General features: G+C 41.2%; 1 protein-coding gene across 2 annotated transcripts in view; it reads left to right on the plus strand.

Moving 5' to 3' along the window:
* Positions 1 to 17,166, plus strand: part of elp2 (elongator acetyltransferase complex subunit 2) — a 115,157-nt gene that overhangs the window by 86,964 nt on the left and 11,027 nt on the right. Inside the window, exons 17-21 of one of the 2 annotated variants that reach the window (XR_013548969.1) lie at positions 440 to 512; positions 4,155 to 4,347; positions 11,983 to 12,104; positions 14,786 to 14,890; positions 16,127 to 16,240. Coding sequence is in view for 1 of the 2 variants with exons in the window: in XM_078422941.1 (XP_078279067.1) it covers positions 440 to 512; positions 4,155 to 4,347; positions 11,983 to 12,104; positions 14,786 to 14,925; positions 16,127 to 16,240 (642 nt within the window). In the remaining variant the exon portion in view is untranslated. Of the gene's footprint in view, positions 1 to 439; positions 513 to 4,154; positions 4,348 to 11,982; positions 12,105 to 14,785; positions 14,926 to 16,126; positions 16,241 to 17,166 lie in introns of both variants that reach the window. The other variant, XM_078422941.1, reaches the window with a different exon arrangement.

Consider the following 17,166-nt stretch of genomic DNA (forward strand, 5'->3'; position numbering starts at 1 on the left):
TTTACAATTTAACCAAAGCCAATTAACCTACAAACCTGCACGTCTTTGGAGTGCGGGATAAAACCGGAGCACCTGGAGAAGACCCACGTGGTCATGGAGAACGTACCAACTCCACATGCACATCACCTGTAGTCAGGATTGAACCCGGGTCTCTGGCACTGTAAGGCAGCAACTCTACCGCTGCGCCTTAGGTGTTTGAAATAGCAGGAAGAAGGGAGGGAGAATTTGGGTGGTGGTGATCATGGGGTCAGAAGGCAGTCAGATTGGAGCCTGGGATACAGAGGATCGGCAATCTCTAATTGGAGCTTGGTTTGAGCAAGTGCAGGATCAAGAGTTTGGAATGAGATTGCGAAGTGCTAATGAGAGTTTGTTGAAGGGCGGTGGGAGAAGGGGCTTAAAGTATTCTGATACATGTCTCAAATTTCTTTCTCTCCTACAGATATGGGCACGGTTATGAAGTATTCTGTGTTGCTTGTAATTCCTCGTACACTGTGGTGGCTTCAGCAAGTAAGGTATCAAGCTATTATATTGGACAATTTTAGATACATACAGAAAATATTAATCTCACGTTATTGAGTAAACCATCTTTTAATACTCAAGTTGATATTACTCCATAATATTCTTTAGTGTGAATAGATCTGTTTCCTCTGGCTTTAGCAGTAATTAGGAGTTACTTTCAGAAACAATTCTCAACATGATCTATGGCATAAATAAAAGATGGAGCTGCATTAAATATAAGAATAACTAGAAAACCCTGCACTGTCATTCTCGTTGGTCTTCCATTATAATAGTTTCAATATTTACCTGCAATGTATATTTTGCTTGTGATTGAGACGATGGAATCTTTTACAATTTTCATGGAATTAAAAAGATTAGTGAATTGATGATTAATTTGCATTATTTTAAAGTCATGACCACTGGGGAAATCTAGCCTTTTCAAATCACAAGCTAATAACTGAGGGTCACACTTCCATATTTCCATTAGTAGTATCCCATCTCTGCAGAAAAAAAAGAATGGTCTCAACCCGAACCTGCACCCATTCCTTCTTTCCAGGAAATATTTATCGTTGGCTAAGTCACTTCTCAGTATTAACTGGAGCTATCAGTCTTCTATCATTTAAAAACATGTGCTTAAGACAATCAAAAGCATGAAATAATAGTTAAAAAATTCTAAACCTACTTATTTGTTTTGCTTTTTTAATTAATAAACTCAGGAAAGCAAGGAATCTACAGAATCTTTAGAGACGTACATCACAGAAACAGGCCCAACTCATCCATGCTGACCAAGATGCATATCTAAGCTAGTCTCATTTGCCCTGATCCTCCAAACATTTCTTTTCCATGTACCTGTCCAAATATTATTATTGTACCTGCCCCAACTATTTCCATGCTAGCTCATTCTATATAAGCACCACCCTCTTGTCAGGTCCTTTTAGATCTTTCACCTTATACCTATGTCCTCTCATTTTTGTTTCATCATCCTTGGGGAGAAAAGAGTCAAGAATGTTTAATTGTCATGTGTACCAAAACAGAACATTGAAATTCTTGCTTGCAACAGCACAACAGATTTATAAACACAGTACTGTTAACATGATAAATAAAATAGTTCAATGAAATAAAAACCTGAGTGCATTTACCTTATATATGCACCTCATACATCAGTCTGCTAGTTCCAGGGAATAAAGTCCTAGCCTGCTCAAATGTTTCCTGCAACTCAGACCCTCAAGTCGTGGCAATATTCTTGTAAATCTGCTATCTTTCCAGATTAATGACATATTTCCAATGTTAGGGTAACCAAAACTGTATGCAATATACTGAGTGCAGCTTGTACAACAGCAATATAATGTCCCAGTTCCTGTACTTAATGCCCTGACTGATGAAGGCCTGTGCCAGATGCCTTTTTCGACACCCTGTCTACTTGTGACATCACTGTTATCAGCATATTGATTTATTCACAAAATGCTGGAGTAACTCAGCAGGTCAGGCAGCATCTCGGGAGAGAAGGAATGGGTGACGTTTCAGGTCGAGACCCTTCTTCAGACTGAAGAAGGGTCTCGACCCGAAACGTCACCCATTCCTTCTCTCCCGAGATGCTGCCTGACCTGCTGAGTTACTCCAGCATTTTGTGAATAAATCGATTTGTACCAGCATCTGCAGTTATTTTCTTATACTAACTGTTCTCAGCATGCCGCAGGGCCCAACATTCATGGTATAATTCTTAACTTTGACTTACGAAAATGCAACCCCCTCACACTTATCTGTATTGAACCTGATTTGCCATTCTTTGGACCATTTGGGTAGCTGATCAAAATTTCACTGTAACTCTTGATAATCTCCTTCAATGTCTACGATGCCTCCTATTTTAGTGTCACCTGCATGGTGCACCAGGGACGGGCCTGGTATTCACGCCGTCTTCATGCTGCTCGCTCTCCCCGCACTCACAACTGGAAGTACGCCACGTCGCGCCAGCTTATTGGGTAGCCTGGCGGAGGTGGGGGGGGGGGCAGTGCAACGGGAGTCTCATGCCATTGCCAAGCAACCGAGGCACGCACCGCCAGAGCGACGCAGGTGCAGTGGCGCGCAGTGTGTCCATCTCGTTTTGTGGCAGCCGCTGAAACCCGTGCCCAATGCAACGCTCTTCAAAAGTGTTTCACTGCTCGCTCTCTCCCCTCCGCTGCCTTTCCGCTGCGCTGCCACCTGCCAACCACCACCACAAACAGATGTTTCAGTCTGCTTTAAACAAAATTGTTATATAGAGCTCCATAATTGTAAGGGTTTACTTACTGGAAAACAACTGAAAATGCTGATAGAATGCTGCATTGTTAGAGGTGCCTTTCTTTTCGGTGGGATTAAATGGAGGACTTATCTGCCGGATCAGATGCATGCAAGAGCCAGTGACACTTTTGGAAGAAGGCCTTTGTGTTTTCCCGTTGGGCCCTGCGGCATGCTGATAACAGAGGTACCTGGGAGTACAAATACATAGCTTGCAGAAAATTTACTGTCCAAACTGCATCGTTGCAAACTGCAACTAATAATTTGATGTCCCATGTCCACCTGTTTTTCTTTTAAATTCACTTTGGCTCCATTCCCACACCTCTTTTAAACTCGCATGGGAGGGGCTCAGTTCTTCTGATTTTAAACTCAACTGGTTGGAAACTACTGAGTAAAATCTTAAAAGTAAATTAAAAGGCGATTGGTATATTAGTAGGAGGTATCCAATAGTCCAGAATATCTGCCAATCCGGAATCATCAAATCACTTGGGTGCCAGATTGTGAGCATTTTATTGTATCTGATTATTTCATTTGTGAACCATTTTTTGGCATCATCTCATTTGTTATCACAATTACATAATTTCCAAAATGACTGTAAAGACTAACTGTGATCCTGGAGTAACTCGGCGGGTCAGGCAGCAACTCTGAAGAAAAGGAATGGGTGACATTTCGGGATGAAACCTTTCTTCAGAAGAAGAAGGGTCTGAAGAAGCGTTTTGAACCGAAACATCACCTGTTCCTTTTCTCCAGCGATGCTGCCTGACCTGCTGAGTTACTCCAACATTTTGTGTCTATCTTTGGTGTAAACCAGCATCTGCAGTTCCTTCTACATTAACAGTGATCCTTGTTGACTAGGGCAAACTGATGTCGTCTCTCACTAATGATGTACTCATTGATCTCTCAATTAGGCTAGCTTCTTAAACTGTCCTTTACTGGGATGTGTACATTCCCTGTCTCTTCTTAAAGTAAATGGACAGCTTGGTTAGCAGGCTTGGGATCAAATGACTTACTTTCATTGAAACAAACAGTGCCATTCCACTAACTGGCCTGCCTCTCTTTATGCATCAATGGTTGTTCAACACTCTAACAAAAATGTGTAGATCACTGCTTTTGAAAGCAGGTCATTTAAGTATAACTTCATCCCAATTTTTTTGCTGTGAAGAATAAAAATATACATCTCAAAATTGACCAGACCAGTTTTCTTGAAAATTTAAATATGTATAATGGAGATGTAGCGCTATAGCAGATATTATTAGTTTATCTCTAAAGTGAGGTTACTGATACTCAATTAGTTTTATTTTATGAAGAAAGACTGTTCAATTTTCTTTCGTGTAAAATAAGCCTAAAGGTTTTTTTTATCTTTCATGACATTTCGTCCACAGGCCTCTAAAGTGGAACATGCGGCAATTATTTTGTGGAGTACTTCCAATTGGAAACAGCTACTTAGTTTGCCGTTGCACAGCCTAACCATCACTCAGTTGGCATTTTCACCAAATGACCGATTCTTGTTGGCAGTTTCACGAGACCGAACCTGGTCTCTCTGGAAGCAACGTGAAGTGGCTGAATCTAATATGGGTAAGGATGCAACATAATCATCAGGGTTTATCTGGTAGAATTACAATAAATTTAAAGTAACTGAAACTTCAATAATCTGAGGTCCAATTTGTTTACAATACTGCATATGTTTTTGAGTTTTGATATTTATGAGAGCTTTTCATTGCAGGAAAAAAAATGTTTTTGATGTTCTTACAGTTCTGACTTGGCCATTGGCATGCTTTCAATTTCTTTTTGTGGGTCAGGACACCCCCACCGGCTCAATTATCTGATTTTGGGTTGTGGAAAGCCCAGTGGAAATACAGCGCCTTTCAGCAAAGCCTACAGAAAGTTCCCTGACACATGTGGGAAATGGAGAGGCAAGGCCTCTATGTTAGTTGGGGCATCTAGGGTTATGGGGAGAGCAGGAGAATGGGCTTGGCAGGAGAATAGATATGCCATGATTGAATGGCAGGGCAGATTCGATGGGCCAAATGGCCTAATTCTGCTCCTATGCCATATGATCTTATGGCCATATAAGTATAAGAAAATAACTGCAGATGCTAGTACAAATCGATTTATTCACAAAATGCTGGAGTAACTCACCAGGTCAGGCAGCATCTCGGGAGAGAAGGAATGGGTGACGTTTCGGGTCGAGACCCTTCTTCAGACTGATGTCAGGGGGGCGGGACAAAGGAAGGATATAGGTGGAGACAGGAAGATAGAGGGAGATCTGGGAAGGAGGAGGGGAAGGGAGGGACAGAGGAACTATCTAAAGTTGGAGAAGTCGATGTTCATGCCACTGGGCTGCAAACTGCCCAGGCGAAATAATTTCGCCTGGGCAGTTTGCAGCCCAGTGGTATGAACATCGACTTCTCCAACTTTAGATAGTTCCTCTGTCCCTCCCTTCCCCTCCTCCTTCCCAGATCTCCCTCTATCTTCCTGTCTCCACCTATATCCTTCCTTTGATCTTATGGCCAAATGTGTGACCGTGGGCAGCATCCCTCTGAGCAAATTTATGGTCACTTCTCAGCCAGATGCTTTGGAACAGCAGGATGAGATATATCACAGAATTTTGTGAGAAGCAGTTTGAGTTTAGTTTATTGTCACGTGTACAGTGACACAGTGAAAAGCTTTTGTTGCATGCTAACCAGCAAAAATTCTAGAGGAACAAGATGGACCACTCCGTTGAAGTCGCGTATATTGAAGTGTAGTACGCAAAGGAGCCATTTTAGTAGGCAAAACCCGCCGATCGCAATGCCTCTCGTAGTGTAATCAGTGTTTTGGGGGAACAGTATGTGTGATGATACCATTAAAATGCAGAATATATCTCATCTATCAATTCACAGATTTTTGTTATTTTTCTTTTTAAATGTTTCTCCAAGTTTCTGCCTACTAAAATGGCGCCATGACATACTACGTTTTTTAGGGTCGAGTGGTCTATCTTGTTCCTCTAGTTTCTTTGCTAACCAGTTAGCAGAAAGACAATACATGATTACCACCACCTCCACTCCCTTAGAAGGCTTAGGAAGTTGGCATGTCCCCAACAACTTTCACCAACTTCTACAGATGCACCATGGAAAGCATTTTATCAGGATGCATCACTGCTTGGTTTGGAAACAGCTCCATCCAGGACCGTAAGAAATTGCAGTGAATAGTGGACGCAGCCCAGGCCATCACATAAACCAACATCCCTTCTATTGATACCATTTATACCTCACGCTGCCTCGGCAAGGCCAGCAGTGTAATCAAGGACGAGTCGCACCCTGGCCACTCCCTCTTCCCCCCTCTCCCATCAGAAAATAGGCATAGAAGTGTGAAAACGCACACCACCAGATTCAGGGACAGTTTCTTCCCAGCTGTTATCAGGCTACTTAATCATCCTACCACAGCCAGAGTCCAGTGCTGAACAACTATCTACCTCTGATGTCCCTCGGACTATCCTTGACCGGACTTTGCTGGCTTTACCTTGCACTAAATGTTATTCCCTTATCATGAATCTGTACACTGTAATAGAACAATTGTAATCATGTATTGTCTTTCTGCTGACTGGTTAGCAACAAAAAATCTTTTCACTGTACCTCGGTACATGTGACAATAAACTAACTAAACTGAAACTACAATCGAGCCATCCACAGTGTACCGATACATGATAAAGGGAATAACGTTTAGTGCAAAATAAAGTCCGTTGAAGTCCGATCAAAGATAGTCCGAGGATTTCCAGTGAGGTAGATGGTTGCTCTGATGAGCAGGATAGTTGCCTGATAGCAGTTGGGAAGAAACTGTCCCCGAATCTGGAGGTGTGTGTTTTCACACTTCTATAATTCTTGCCTGATGGGAGAGGGGAGAAGAGGGAGTGGCCGGGGTGCAACTCGTCCTTGATTTTGCTGGTGGCCTTGCCAAAGCAGCGTGAGTTGCAAATGGGGGTTAGATTGTGTGAAGGTCTGGGCTGCGTCCACAATTCTTTGCAATTTCGTGCAGTCTTGAATGGAGCTGTTCCCAAACCATGCTGTGAAGCATTCCAATAAAATACTTCCTATGATGCATCTGCAGAAGTTGGTGAGAGTTGTTTGGGACATGCCAAACATCTTAAGCCTTTTGAGAAAGTAGAGGCATTGGTGTGCTTTCTTGGCCATTGCTTCAATATGGGTGGTCCAGGGCAAGTTGCTGGTGATATTTACTCCTAGGAATTTGAAGCCTTCAACCATCTCTACTTTGGCGCTATCAATACAAACTGGGGTATGGGTACCGCTTTGCTTCCTGAAGTCGATCACTATCTCCTTTGTCTTGCTGACACTGTATGAAAGGTTGTTGCCCTGACACCGGGTCACAAGGTTCTCAGTCTCCTTCCTCTACTCAGTCTCGTCATTATTTGATATCTGGCTCACAACGGTGGGGCTATCTCCAAATTTGTAAATGGTGGTGTTGCTGTAGAGCTACTTCATCACAACTCTAGAGAGCCAGGATCGATCCTGACCACGGGTGATGTCTGTACGTAGTTTGTTTGTTCTCCCTTTGACCTGTGCGCGTTTTCTTGGAGACCTTCGGTTTCCTCCCATATTCCAAAGGCATACAGGTTTGTAGGTTAATCGGCTTTGTATAAATGTAAATTGTCCCTAGTATATATAGGGTAGTGTTAATGTCGATGGATCGCTGGTCAGTGCGGATTCGGTGGGTCGAAGGGCCTGTTTCCGCGCTGTATCTCTAAACTAAACTAAAATTGGATTTGTACTTAGACAATAGACAATAGATGCAGGAGTAGGCCATTCAGCCCTTCGAGCCAGCACCGCCATTCAATGCGATCATGGCTGATCACTCTCAATCAGTACCCCGGATGGGATAATGGTGTTAAAAGCAGAGGAGAAGATTGCTGAGTCTGTGACAAAGATTTTTGCACAGGTGAGTACCAGAAGGCTGGAGGATGGTTAACGTTCTTATATTTAAGAAGAGCAGCAGCAATAATCCTGGGAACTATAAGGCTGGTGAGCCTCTCATCAGTGGCAGGATAATTATTGGAATAAATTGTAGGGATAGGATTTATTCGAATTTGGAAAAGCAAGAACTGATAAGGAAGAGTCAGCGTGCTTTCTGTGAGGGAATTCCTGCCTCACTAATTTAATGGTTTTTGAGGATGGATGAAAGCAGGGCATTACCTGTCTGTAATTTCCTGCAGCATTTGACATGGTTGACTGGTCCAGAAGGACAAGACACATGGCATCCATGTCAAGTTCGCTAATTATGTCCAAAATTGGCTTGGTGCAGGAGGCAGAGTGGTGGAAGTTTCCCTTTCTGATTATATATCTGTGACCTGTGGTGTGCTGCAGGAATCAATGCTGGGTCCTTTGCTGTTTGAGATATTTTTGCAGCAGGTATGATTAATAAGTTTGTGAATGACACAAAAATTCATGGTGTTTTGCATAGAAAAAAAAAGTTGTCAGACTACAGCAGGATGTAGATTAGCTGGAAAGTTGGGCAGAGTTTTGGCAGATGGCATTCAATCCTGACAAATGCGAGCTAATGCATTTTGGGATGTTAAATATGGGTAAGGAGAAATAGATCGATGACGTTTTGGGATGAGACCTTTCTTCAGATTGATGGTGTAGGAGGAAGAAAGAGAGGTAGGAGCACGACAGCCTGACAAGCAAGAGATGGGTATAGGCGAGGGGGTTGTGTTTAGTAGATGAGTGGAATTAGTGACAAAGGCTAGAGGTGAAATGGAGATTAAAAAAAACATCAGATAAGGAAGGATGATCAAGAGTGAGATGTAAACCAGAGTAAGGAATATGCATGGAAGGGGACGGGGGAGGGAAGAGTGTACTATGTCATTCTATGACTCGGGTACATTAGGTAATGCTGGCTGAAGGACAGTTCTCATATTTCAAAAAGTCGAGTTGTAAAAGTTCAACATTTTATAGTCATATGGTATGACATATCCAATGCATTTCCATCTAGAGCTTACACTCAATCCAGGGTTTTCCCCCTTTTAAGTTTTATTGTGTCAACTCACCATTACATTTTGCTGAATAGTAACCCAATGTTCGATGTGGCAAGGAAGGATGGAAATTTGCAATTTTGACCTTGAACTAGTGTTGCCATTCAGCAAATTAAAAAGACACTTTATGGAAATGATATGCACTGTGTTATTGCACCTATAAAACTTTGTGCAGGGAGCACTTCTGAAAAATCATCATCACTGGTCTTGGAATGAGTGCATTTGTTCCACGTAGTATGCCTGAAATGAAGAGAAAATCAGGCCTGCATTATCCCCAACAGATTATTACAGACAGATTATGTTGCTAAATGCTAAATGTATAAAAGTCGCATAATTGAAGTGGACATAGTAATTTAAAAGAAATTTAGGTATACCTAGTTTGCAAATTGGGACATTCTGTTTTTGCATGCCAAACCACCTGGTAAGTTTCATTTGTGTTGGTTTGAGTTGGTGAATCAGCTGTGCATTTCAATGGACAGGTATCCACCAGAAGCTTAAATTCAAGCTGACAAATGTTTAAATAATCTTTATAAATGTGGTAGTTTAATTTAATTATAACACAGGGATTGTGACATTTACTAATGTTCCTCAGTTGCTGGTTATGTGCAATTTAAGGTTTCTGAGCAATTGCAAGCGTTTCTTGAATCCTTCTGCTCCGATACCATGGTGGAAATCTTGTGGATATAGTTTTTATAGCCCATCAGATAGATACATGCCGATCCCATGCACTGAACCTAGGACAGGTAGAGTGACATATGGTGCCAAGTCTATCACTAAGCTCCATTGCTGATTCCTGACTACATGGCTCTCATTCCCCACCATTACATGGGGGAGAACTTGTCAAACTCTCAGCAGACAGACCTGATATCAAATGTGAATTGCATTTGATCTCATTGGGGATTCTAACTATACGGCGTAGGGGATGTTTAGAAGTTTTTTTTTAAATTTGTTTAGTTTAGAGATACAGCATAGAAACAGGCCCTTCGGCCAACCGGCCAATCATCCCCACACATTAGCACTATTCTACACACACTAGGGACAATTTACAATTTTATCAAGCCAATTAACCAACAACCCTGCATGTCTTTGGAGTGTGGGAGGAAATCAAAGCTCCCCGTGAAAACCCATGCAAGTCACGGGGAGAATGTACAAACTCCATGCAGACAGCGCCGTAGTCAGGATCGAACCTGGGTCTATGGCACTGTAAGGCAACAACTCTACTGCTGTGCCACACTCTTAATTATTTTGCTTTAATTTAATATAATTATCTCTGGATAATCTTTGTGAGTTTAATCTTGTAAAATCATCTTTAATTTTTTATTGATTTGTGGGTTTGTTTCCAAAACTCTGAACTGGCCCCCGGAAACGATGAAAAACTTTTAAAGCCCTCAGCATTGAATTCTAACAAAGTCTGTCAAGGGGTGTTTTGGAGTTGTAACTTTGCCACCAAAGTCCTTGTCGTAATCCAAACCTCGCCTAACTTAATGCATAGGACCTGTGGGATAGGACCTGTGAAATTGGTCCTGTGCATCAGGTCCAGGGAAGTGTAGGGTTGTGACTACAGCGAGAAGCTGTTTCACATTGTGAGCCAGGCACAATATTGCCACATAAATTTGGTCCATAAATATATTGACGTTATGCCAATAAGTAATGACAGCTTATTTTTAAAAGGATTCTTGTTGATAAGCATTTGTTGATGGTAGATTTATGCATATAGTTAATGTATTATTGGTGAACTAGGCATATGGCATTGTTTGCCTCCATAAATTGGAGCTGTGAATATAAAAGTTGAAATGTTATGTTACAACTTTACAAAACAACAGTTTGATTGTACTTGGAGGATTGTGTGCAGATCTGGTTGGCACAACATAATAAGGATGTGGTTGTGCTGGAGAGGGCCGAGAAGAAATTTACCAGGATGTTGCTTTGAGTGGAAAACATTAGTTATGGGGCCAGATTGCACAGACTGGGTTTGTTTTTCCTGGAACAGAGGAGAGTAAGGGATGAGTAGAAACAAGGAACTGCAGATGCTGGATTACACAAAAGGGTACAAAATGCTGGAGTAACTCAGCAGGTCAGGCAGCATTTCTGGAGAACATTTTAGGTGACATTTTTGGTCGGGACCCTTCTTCAGACTAAAATAAGGGATGACCTGATATAAGATTTTTAGAGGTATCAATAAATGGGGAGCTAGTCAGAATCCTTCTCCCATGGTGGGGGTGTCAAAAACAAGAGGGAGGGAAACAAAAACAAAATCTGAAAAGGAGGAATTTTAAAGGGGATTTGAGGTTTTTTTTTTTTACACGCACAGAGAGTGGTGAAATCTCGAACTTGTTGCCAGAGGAGGTCACAACGTTGAAAAGAAATTTAGACAGGCACTTAAATAGGCAATGATATGGACATAACTTGGGAAAATGGGATTCATGTAAATGGACAAAAACTATATGAGCATGGATGTGGTGGACAGAGGGGCCTATTTCTGTACTGTATGATTCTGTGACTTAATAATTTCATTTTTTAATTCATCCTATTTTTATGACATTTATTTACTGTATATATACTCAGTTCTTAAGATCCATAATGTGAGCAACTTAGAAAAAAATAAATGCCAGAGTGATTGCTTGTGCATCTCAGCAACGGGTAGAACTGAGATTTTCAGACTTTAAAACAAAAATCCTGTTTTTTTTAATGTTCTGTCTGTATTGGAGTGACATCTTTCCCCAAAGTTTACTTTTATCACCCTTGCCTTAACACATTTCAAATGAAATATGTATGTGTTCATGTAATGTTGGGGAATCCACTCAAAATCCAGTTCCAAGCTCAGTGGACACTTGAATAGAGATGACTCAAAGCTAAGATATCATGTTTAATTTCAAGAATGTGTAATATAAATGGTTAAAAAAATGTCTAGATTGCCAAGTGATTCAAGAGTCAAGGATGTTTAATTATCACATGTACCGACAATGGAACAATGAAAATCTTATTTGCAGCAGCTTAACAGGCCTGTAAACACCATACATATAAATAATTTCTAATAATTTTTATTTAAAAAAAAAATAAGCACAATACTAACGCAAAAAATAGAAATCCTTAGTCCAACCACAGTCCATAGAAGTCGCATTCTGTAGTGAGTACTTAAAATAAGAGCTGGTGGCTTTTATATATTCTATGTTGTTTGTTTTCAGATCCTTTGTTCTCCCTCTTCGCGCACACTGATAAAAATAACGCCATCCATAGCCGAATTATTTGGTCATGTGACTGGACTTTTGACAGCAAGTACTTTGTCACTGGAAGTCGTGACAAGAAGGTGAGTAATCAGACCAGGTAAGGTTGTGTTTGTTGAGCGATTGGTCAGCATACTTGTAGGAAGGAAGTGCAGATGCTCGTTTGAACTAAAGATAGACACAAACTGCTGGAGTAACTCAGCGGGACAGGCAGCATCTCTGGATGGAAGGAATGGGTGACGTTTCAGGTCGAGACCCGATGAAGTCTGAAGAAGGGTCTCGACTCGAAACATCACCCATTCCTTCTATCCAGAGATGCTGCCTGTCCTGCTGAGTTACTCCAGCATTTTGTGTCTACAGTCAGAATACTTGCAGCAGTACCACCAGAACATGAGTGATTTTAAACAAGCATTTGCATGAGGATTTTTGTTGTGAATTAGTACAACAGTACTTTGGTCTATTATTTTAATTTTACTGATGCTTCATAAACTGGCTCTGGAATATAATTGGCATGGATCTGGAATAGGTTTGTGTACTACAGTTTAAGACAAAGAAACCAGTGAGTGAAGTCAACGAATAAATAATTGAGATGCTCTGCCTGTAATGTTAACTTCACAGATAACGCTTGACCTGCAGCATTTTAGCTATATATTATGCTTACATCATACATTGGTGAGGCCACATTTTGGAGTATTGTTTACAGTTTTGGTCAGCCTGTTATAGGAAAGATGTTGTTAAGCTGGAAAGGGTGCAGAACTTGAGAACTTGAAGGGTGCAAGGGTGTTGCCAGAACTTGAGAGCCTGAGCTACAGGGCGAGGTTGAGCAAATAACGATTTTCTTCCATGGAGTGCAGAAAGATGAGGGGTGATCATATAGAGGTGTATAAGATCATGAAGCAGGGCTCGTACTGTCCTTGAAAGTCCTTGAAAATTCACTTTTTATGATAAAAGATATTAATTAATTCATGCAGAGTAATATGGCGTTTTTTCATTGTTCACAATGCGTATTTTTTATTAAAAGTCGGGAAACATTGTTAGACATGTTTGTCTTTGTCGCCTATTTTTTCCTCCTCGCCGCCGCGGCTCACCTCGGGGCTTCTGAACAACAACTACAACACTTGTGTTTGTTCTTATTTCGCTGTGCGAAAGGGAGACAGGGCCGGGGAAGAGAGTGGAGGAGTGGTGCAGATCTCACTGGCGCTGGGAGAGAGGGAGAGGGGGGAGAACAGCCCCCGCAAGTGACCTCTGACCTTCCTCCCTGCTCTCACCCGCTGCTCCCTCGACCCCGACTCTCTCTCTACCTCCCTCTATCCCAGCGCCAGCGAGATCTGCGCCGCTCCTCCACTCTCTTCCACGGCCCCGTGTCCCTCTTGCACAGCAAAATAAGAATAAACACAAGAGTTGTAGTTATTGTTCAGAAGCCCCGCATCCCCGGGGTGAGCGGCAGTAGCGAGAGAAGTTTCCTTAGGTTTGTTGTTTGCGAGGGGGCGCTGCGATCTCTCGCCTTGTCCCGGCTCTGGGTCGGTGGCGATCCACTCTCCAGTGAACCTACGCCGGCAGCTTCTGCCACCAGTCCCTGCCACCGCAGCCGCGGTTCCATGGCTCCGGGACAAGTTAAAGAGTCGGGGAGAGTTAAGGAGAACTCGCCACATAAAGCAAAACAACCTTACAAAATCATCGTAGTTTTGACTAATTAATCACATATAACCAAATTAACAGTTTTGAAAACAGTATTTTCTTACCTATACGGAGAAAAATTGGGAAAACCCATCAATGTTTGCTGGATTTTGGTCCTTTAAAATGGGGTTTTTGGACCTTGAAAGTCCTTGAAAAGTCCTTAAATTTGTTGCTGTTCCAAGTGTACGAACCCTGATGAAGGGAATAGAGGGTAATTGCCCAGTCTTTTACACAGAGTAGAGGATCAAGAACCAGAGGACATAGGTTTAAAGTGAGGGGGAAAGATTTAATAGGAACCTGAGGGCCAACTTTTTGTTTTACACAAAGGGTGGTGGGTGTATGTAACGAGCTGCCTGAGGAGGTAGTTGAGGCAGGTACTATCACAACATTTAAAAGGTATTTGGACAGGTACATTGATAGAATACATTTAGAAGGATATGGGCCAAACGCTGGCAGGTGAGACTAGTGTAGATGGGCCATGTTAGTCGGCATTAGCAAGTTTGGCTAAAGGGCCTGTTTCCATGCTCTTTGACTCTTTGTGTGTCATATAGAAGGATCGAAATATGTAATTACTTGTAATAAAGAGTAACACTATGTTCTTTGGCAAAACATAAGCTGAAATATTTTTGAAGGCAAAATTTCAGTGAGTTTTCATTATCATTTATCACTGGGTGGCACAGTGGCACAGCGGTAGAGTTGCTGCCTTGCAGCATTGGAGACCCGGGTTTGATCCGGACGGGTGCTGTCTACGGAGTTTGTGTGCTCTCTCCGTGACCGCATAGGCTTTTTCCGAGATCTTCGGTTTCCTCCCACATTCCAAAGACATATAGGTATGTAGGTAAATTGACTTGGTAAATGTAAAAATTGTCCCTAGGATAGTGTTAATATGCAGGGATCGCTGGTCGATGAGGACCCAGTGGGCCGAAGGGCCTGTTTCCGCGCTGTATCTCTAAACTAAAATGCTTTAAAATATTCATTTTTAATATTTAGACATAGTCTAACTTAAACTCTCAGATTATTTTCTTTTTCACCCAAATGTTCTCAATCTTCTCAGTAAATAGTTTGTTGTTTTCACTTTGCTTGCTAGCTGGTTGTCTGGGGTGACGTGGATTCAGCTGGAAGAAGTGAAGGAAACTCTGGTGTTGTTCGACCGTGTTCATCAGTGCTGGATGTAGGGGATGCAGTGACAGCTGTAAGCTTCAATTCTGTTACAAATCTAGATGGGAGGTATGTAATAAGTTGATATTATACCTGCACCTCAATCAATGACTGCCAGTCAATGGTTGTGAAAATAAATGTGCAGTTGTGAAGGATGATTGTCATGAGGAAATGTATTTGAAGCCTAACTATCCTCTTTGGCTTTCTTGTCACATTTATGTAAATTTCTTCCTTCTTAGATGCTAAGGGGGTACAAAAGCTGTTTGCATTTCAACACTCCAGCTTATTGTTTTATTTATTTCAAATCCTTCTCCTTAAAATCATATGAAATATGTGCTTGTTATGTCTTAAGTATTCTGAATCAAAAATCCCTCTCAAATCCTCCTCAGGCAAAGTAATTTATTTTCATACCACATCTCGTGATCTTTCAGTATTTACAAACTAAGTCTTCAAATGTTTACATGTTAATTGTCTTCACAAGTTCTTTAAAAGCTGCAAAGAATTAGTGTATTATTCCCGTGACATATCTCAGGAAATGAAAATTAATAATTTTACATTTGGCACCTAAAAATTTACACTGTGTTGGATGTTAATCTCCATGGAAGGAAACGGGGAACACACCATAAGGGTAGCTCGAATTCTGACTATCATTCTAAGATGTGTTTCAATTGACAGGATTGATTTTGAAAATAGGGTGTCACAGTGTTCAGTGCAGCCACGATTTTAATTAATAACAGCCTCTGCTTCAACCAATAACCACACAAAAAAGGTGTGGGAATTTTCAGCCCTCAAATGCCAAAGGAATACGTGTGTTCCTTTTGTTCTCTTGGTTAGATTAACTGTTATTACAGGTGAAAATAGGAGTCCAACCTTTCAATGGCAACATATTTTGCAGTGATTCACACTGAATGAGCATGCCAGGCAGTGAGACAAAAGGCTGTATGTATTCTAAGCAAATGTTAAATCCAGCAAAAGCTATACGTTGTATCGTTGACGTAAGAGTAATTGATTGACTGATGTGATTTCCTAAGAATGGTGTTTATATCTTTTAATTAATCATATCATGCTATGAGACCTTGTTTTAATTATGCAATATACAAATGTATGATTGAGGCATTAATTGATAACTTTGGGTCAGTCACATTAGTATTTCATCATATCTCTTTCTAAATACATTTTAGTTGCATGTTTTGGTAATGTTCAATGAAATTAGAATTGGCATTGTTTTCACACCTTATTGTTAAATTAGATATTCTTTTCTCTCTGGCAGCTATATTCTTGCAGTGGGTTTGGATTGTGGAAATATATTATTATATAAGTGGAAGCCAAATGTAAATCCATCAGCAAATATCGACTGGGTGAAATGTGTGAAACTGGACAAATCGTATCCTTTGTTTGAATTAATGTTATAGTTATCCTTGCTGTCAATATTGCAGTGCTGTTGTTACATTCCTATGGATAGAACTTGGAAATACTTGGCTTCATTAGATTGAAAATGGAATAATGCATGTAGGGCAGTTGATGGGGGGAAAGGTGAGGAAAATAAAAAAGGGAGGGTCAAGTAGGGTTGAGGTGACGGATGCTTGGTGGTGGGTGTGCTGGAGGCCCTGTGTCCGTCCTGTCTGACTCACTCGCTTTAATAGCATACAAAATTACTGAACTTGTATTTTGCATTGTTACCTTAGTGTAGAGAGCTCGTACAGCCAAATTTAGCTTGTAACAAAGATATGCAAACCCTACACATTCCTTCTCCCTTCTTCTTACCAACTCAGTCACCCTGCTCTTTTCTCCTCCTCTTTAGGCTCATCTCTGAGTCCCACGTTTACCTTTTATTTCCCCCCTCCTCCCTTTTCCACCAATATCCTGCCACCCCCCCATCCCCAGAATCTACCTATTGCTTGCCAGGCATTGCCCCCTGCCCCCCCCTCCCCCTTTACCTTTCTTTTCCAGCTTCCTCCCCCCCCCCCCACTCCAATCTGAACAAGAGTCTCAATCAAAATGTCTGTCTGATCCTTTGAGATTTCCAGCATCTGCAAGTTCCAGAACTTTAACAGATTGTTACTTTTTCTTGAGATACACGATATTGTATCTGCCTGACCAAGTTCCTCTTGCGGTTAGGTTTTTTTTTGCATATGTTATTTTATCTAATACTTTTGATCCGATTATTATGTGTATGGAAGATATGTCTTGCTTTTCAAATGCATATAAATAATCAGACCGTAGATATCAGAAAATATTAAGAATGCAGAAAGTTATAGAAATGTTAAGTTTGGTGACGAAGAATGTCAAATGCTACACAACGCAAATAGA

This window comes from Rhinoraja longicauda, chromosome 2 (assembly GCF_053455715.1).
Source record: "Rhinoraja longicauda isolate Sanriku21f chromosome 2, sRhiLon1.1, whole genome shotgun sequence".
Classification (NCBI taxonomy): domain Eukaryota; kingdom Metazoa; phylum Chordata; class Chondrichthyes; order Rajiformes; family Arhynchobatidae; genus Rhinoraja; species Rhinoraja longicauda.